General features: G+C 44.2%; 1 protein-coding gene and 1 pseudogene across 1 annotated transcript; one reads left to right on the plus strand and one right to left on the minus strand.

Annotated features, from left to right (window-relative positions):
* LOC102249768 overlaps positions 1 to 530 on the minus strand; it is a 1,567-nt pseudogene extending 1,037 nt beyond the window's left edge.
* A 133-nt stretch (positions 531 to 663) lies between these two features.
* On the plus strand, positions 664 to 3,460 carry S100Z (S100 calcium binding protein Z). The gene is given in 3 exon segments (XM_005858156.2): positions 664 to 1,041; positions 1,044 to 1,087; positions 3,262 to 3,460. Coding segments are annotated over 3 exon segments (387 nt in total). The 5' UTR covers positions 664 to 878; the 3' UTR covers positions 3,442 to 3,460.
* The last annotated feature ends 1,130 nt before the right edge of the window (positions 3,461 to 4,590 follow it).

Below are 4,590 nucleotides of genomic sequence, written 5' to 3' on the forward strand. Positions count from 1 at the left end.
GCCGGCGGGCGCCGGCTGGTGCAGGGGGTTGATGGCAGCGTACGCTTCTCCCAGATGCGAGTAGGGGTCTGCCGACTGGGAATAAGTCAGCGGCTGGTAGGGAGGTGGAAAGTAGAGTGGTGGCTGATATTCGGCGACTCCGGTATGGGAGAGGGGCGGCGCGGGGCTGTAGAGATGTTGTTGCCCGTCCGAGGAGAGGTGGGGGAGGCGCTGGTTCCCATTGCTGCTCCCGTCCTGGCGATCCTGGGGAGGCGCGCCTTCGAGGCCTGGCGGCGAACCCCCGGGCGCTCCGCTGTCCCAGGCTCTCCAAAGCGCCAACTTCGAGTCGCAGGCCCCGGAGGAAGGCTCTCGGTGCAGGCCGCTGTCGCTCTCCGGCCCACTCATGTTCGCGTCGCCCAGCAAAAAAAGCAAACCAGTGTATTTTCTTCGCTCCTCTGTTTTTAGAGTTTTTCCCCCCTTATCAACTTCCTAGCAACTGACTGTATTTCTACGCCCTGTAGTGAGGGATCACTGAAGGCTTCCTCTCCTCCTCCTGCCTTCTCAGCTAATGCACACAGTGGGCGCCAACCCTTCCTTATGACCCTCAGGGCAGCAGCTCACACCTGTTCCTTCTGGTGATTGAAAACAGGCTCCGAGGCTCTTCCTTTGGAATCTCTCGTCTCAGGTGGTTTTCATCTTCCTGGGAACAGGTGTGCTGAGGTGGAAACCTCGGTTATAAATGCACATAATTTAATTGTAAACACCTGTTGACAGAGCTGCGCCTTGGCGGAACCAGTAAGAAGTTAGGTGTTTTCTTCCTCTTTTTGTTTATTTTTAGCCTGTGTTTTAATATTTGTTGTCTGATTTCTAACTTACGAGCACAACGCTCTTCTGTGTTAATGAACGTGTCGGTGTTTCCCCACCTGAGTTTGGTGGCCTGCCCCGGCAGGGTCAGTGCTGCTGCCAACAAGCCCACCCGGCTGGCCAGGGCCATGGACACCATGATTAGAATCTTCCAGTGCTTCTCCTGCCAAGAAGGGGACCGATTCAAGGTCAACAAGGGGGGATGAAGATGCTTCCGCAGAGAGAGCTCACGGACGCCCTCCCGGTGTGTCCCAGCTTCCCTGCCCCTGCGGTCCAGGCGGGCGAGGTGCACACCCAGGACAGCCTCTGTGCACATCGTCCCCTGTGACTGCCACAGACACAGCGTAAGTTATTTGGAGATTGGAAACACAGGGGCGCAAACACGAGAACCTTTGTTTTCTGTGCACGTCGTCCGTGTGTGGCCTTTCCTGTATCACCTGTGGGTTTCCAAGTATTGTAAATTCTATGTGAGGCTCTCATCAATTCTCAACACCCTGGTGCAGCAGAGATGTAGCTAGTTATAGTTATAAAACTAGTAACTATAACTATAGTTACAGCTAGTTACACTAGTTATACCTGGAGCTTTGTCCAGGTGTCTGTAAATGGATGTTGTTTTGGGGGCCAGAAATGAAGCCCGGGGTGCTTTATGTTGTGGCAGCAAAGTCTCTAATGAATGGCAAATACTCGGAAAGCTTTGTCAGCCAAGCACAGCTGATAGGGATTGATGGAAAGGGTGTGTCTGGCCAGTAACCAGCTGGGTAGTAAAGTGATTCACATCTCAAGACAGCCAGGAGTTAGTGTAATAAATCTACACATGAAACCTTACAGTGCAGTGTTCGGGGCCTCCTCGAGGTTTAAAACACGTCATTTTGATGTTTATGGAGCTGCCTCAAATGGACTTGAGCAGGATGTACTGCCCTTGCATGATGCTATTCTGTACAAACCCTGCATTAAGACTACAGTGACTGTATTTACAACAGTCTTCTTCCCACTCTCTATGGGAAAAACTTAAGTAAAAAAATTTTAACAGTACTTTTTTAAGGAACTTATTTTTGGATTCCAAATAACAATTTTATTTTTATTACATTGATAGAGCAAATGGTAATTTATGTATTTTTTTCTAGAACTTTTTTTATTGAGGTATATTTGATATATAACATTATATTAGTTTTAGGTATACAACATAATGATTCAATATTTGTCTATATTGTCAAATGATCACCACAATAAGTCTAGTTACCATCTGCCACCATACATAGTTACAAACATTTTTTCCTTGTTATGAGAACTTTTAAGATCTATTGCTCTCTTAGCAACTCTCAAATATGCAACACAGTATTGTTAACTATAGTCACATGCTGTATATTAATATTGCAATTCTTCACAATACCTTTTTAGTGATTTTAGAATTCCCCAGGAATTTTTTTTTCTTCAAATTCAGTTTGGCTACTGTATTATCTAACATTTAGAATAAAAGGCTCAGTTGGTCAGACTCGCACTTTGATTTATTCAAGTGAAATTTATAATTGCTTTTGATCAAGTTGATTTTGATCAATTTAAGTTTCCAACCACTTAACGGTTGGCAGCAAACGAGAGGGCAATGGGAAATCCCGGAAGAAATGAGCTACTTCTAGAACCTCATCCGCCACTAATCAGAGGAAGGGTGGGTGCCTCACAGTCCTGTCCGCTCCGGGCCCTGCTCTCTGTGGGCTCCGAGCTTTACTCTCCACCCATAACTGCAGTCATTCTGTAAGTTCTGCCGTTTATGGTGCCTCTTTCTTGGTCAGGCGTTGTGCTCAGTAAGGCTGCCAGATAAACTAGTGTATGTCCCATGCAATCTACTAAAGAAAAGTATTCATTGTTCATCAGAAGTTCATATTTAACTAAGTGTCCCGTATATTTGTTAAATATAGCAAATCTGATGCTAAGCACATTTAAAAGTATGTTGACGTATCCCTCAAATTTGTAGGGAGATTTAATTCTCCCCATTTACATATACGAAATATTAAAAATGTTAAGGGATTTGCTTAGAGTCCCATTGTTGGTGACTGGTAGAGCCGCTCACACTATCTCTTTTTGGTTGCAAAACCTTCTTTCCCTGCTCCCTGCCTGCCTCCCCGAGTCCTGGCCCTTGACCTGTGATGTCGTGTAGTGAGTGCATTTTCAGCATCAGCCGCTCGCTCTGGCTCATGATGAGCTGCTGTTTGATCTCCTGAGTGTTTAGGTCTGAGCCAGAAGTATGTGGCCCTGGGGCAAAGTGCTAGACTCATTTAGAATCTGCGCCTGGTTCAAACCTTCCTGCAAATAGCCCTTTGGAAACTGTCCTTAGGTGCTAAAAGTGAAAATAAAAAATGTAATATAGATAAAAGGAAGATGCGATTTCACTTGTCATTATGAATCTCAAAGCCTGGGAGCTAGACATTTTCTTTTTCCTTTTTGTGCCAAAAGGACCCTCAGTTGATTGATAAGCTAATGCAAGACCTGGACTCCAATAAGGACAACGAAATGGATTTTAATGAATTTGTGGTCAGGGTGGGCGCCCTGACAGTTGCTTGTAATGATTACTTTGTAGAACAATCGAAGAAGAAAGGAAAGTAGAGATAAGTAGCAAGCTAATCTAAAGGCAGAAATATATCCAAAGTTAATTACTTATTATTCATTTATCCCCTTCAAAGTTATAGATACTGTAACGCAGCTGTTCTCAACCTGTGGGTCGCGACCGCTTTGGGGGTCGAACGACCCTTTCACAGGGGTCGCCTAAGACCATCGGAAAACACATATATAATTACATATTGTTTTTGTGATTAATCACTATGCTTTAATTATGTTCAATTTGTAACAATGAAAATACATCCTGCATATCAGATATTTACATTACGATTCATAACGGTAGCAAAATTACAGTTATGAAGTAGCAACAAAAATAATTTTATGGTTGGGGGTCACCACAACATGAGGAACTGTATTAAAGGGTCGCGGCATTAGGAAGGTTGAGAACCACTGCTGTAATGCCATTTATAGATAGAATATACACATAATTAATTGCTAGTATTAGTAAAGGATGTATATCTTCATATATTGACTTTAAAGAAATATTTCAAATCTCATATGTGCTACTTGAAGTTTGCCTCTTATTAAAGCTGTTATATACATTTTTTGTTTGTCAGAGAACATAAAAAAAATGTAGCTACTTTCAAATGAGACTAGAACTTAGCAAAATTCTAAGACCGATGTTCACCATACTTAAATTATATTTTGAGCTTCTTTCCTATTAAAGAAATTAAGTGGCTTCTGATTCTGCTTCAAATGGAAGGAGCTCTAAACAGAGATTTCTCCTGTTATTTCATTTGAGATCTGTTTCTTTGTCTCCTTACTTTGGCTGACTCTTGTTTGTTTCTATGTATTAAGTAGAACTGCTATATCTCCCAGGCTTAGTAGCGTGGCCCTATGTAATAGGTGTCCTGTAGGACCCAGTGGTGTAGCCTCTCGGTCACTTTGGGCGAACACCCGCTCCCCCCCGCAACCCCACACCCCGCTGTGAACTATGTGCACTCTCCTGTTGAAGTTGAGCCTTGATAGCTATTGGCATGTCAATGGGAGGGATTTATCCCCAGGCTGATCAGCTGTGAGGGCTGGCAGCAACTACAGTGGAGGATCACCGATGCAGGGGCTGACCCCACAGAGCAGGACTTCCTTCAGCAGGGCTCTGGTGCCTGCTGAGTCTGCCCCTTGAGTGTGTTGATTGTG

The sequence above is a fragment of the Myotis brandtii genome, unplaced genomic scaffold, assembly GCF_000412655.1.
Source record: "Myotis brandtii unplaced genomic scaffold, ASM41265v1 scaffold115, whole genome shotgun sequence".
NCBI lineage: Eukaryota > Metazoa > Chordata > Mammalia > Chiroptera > Vespertilionidae > Myotis > Myotis brandtii.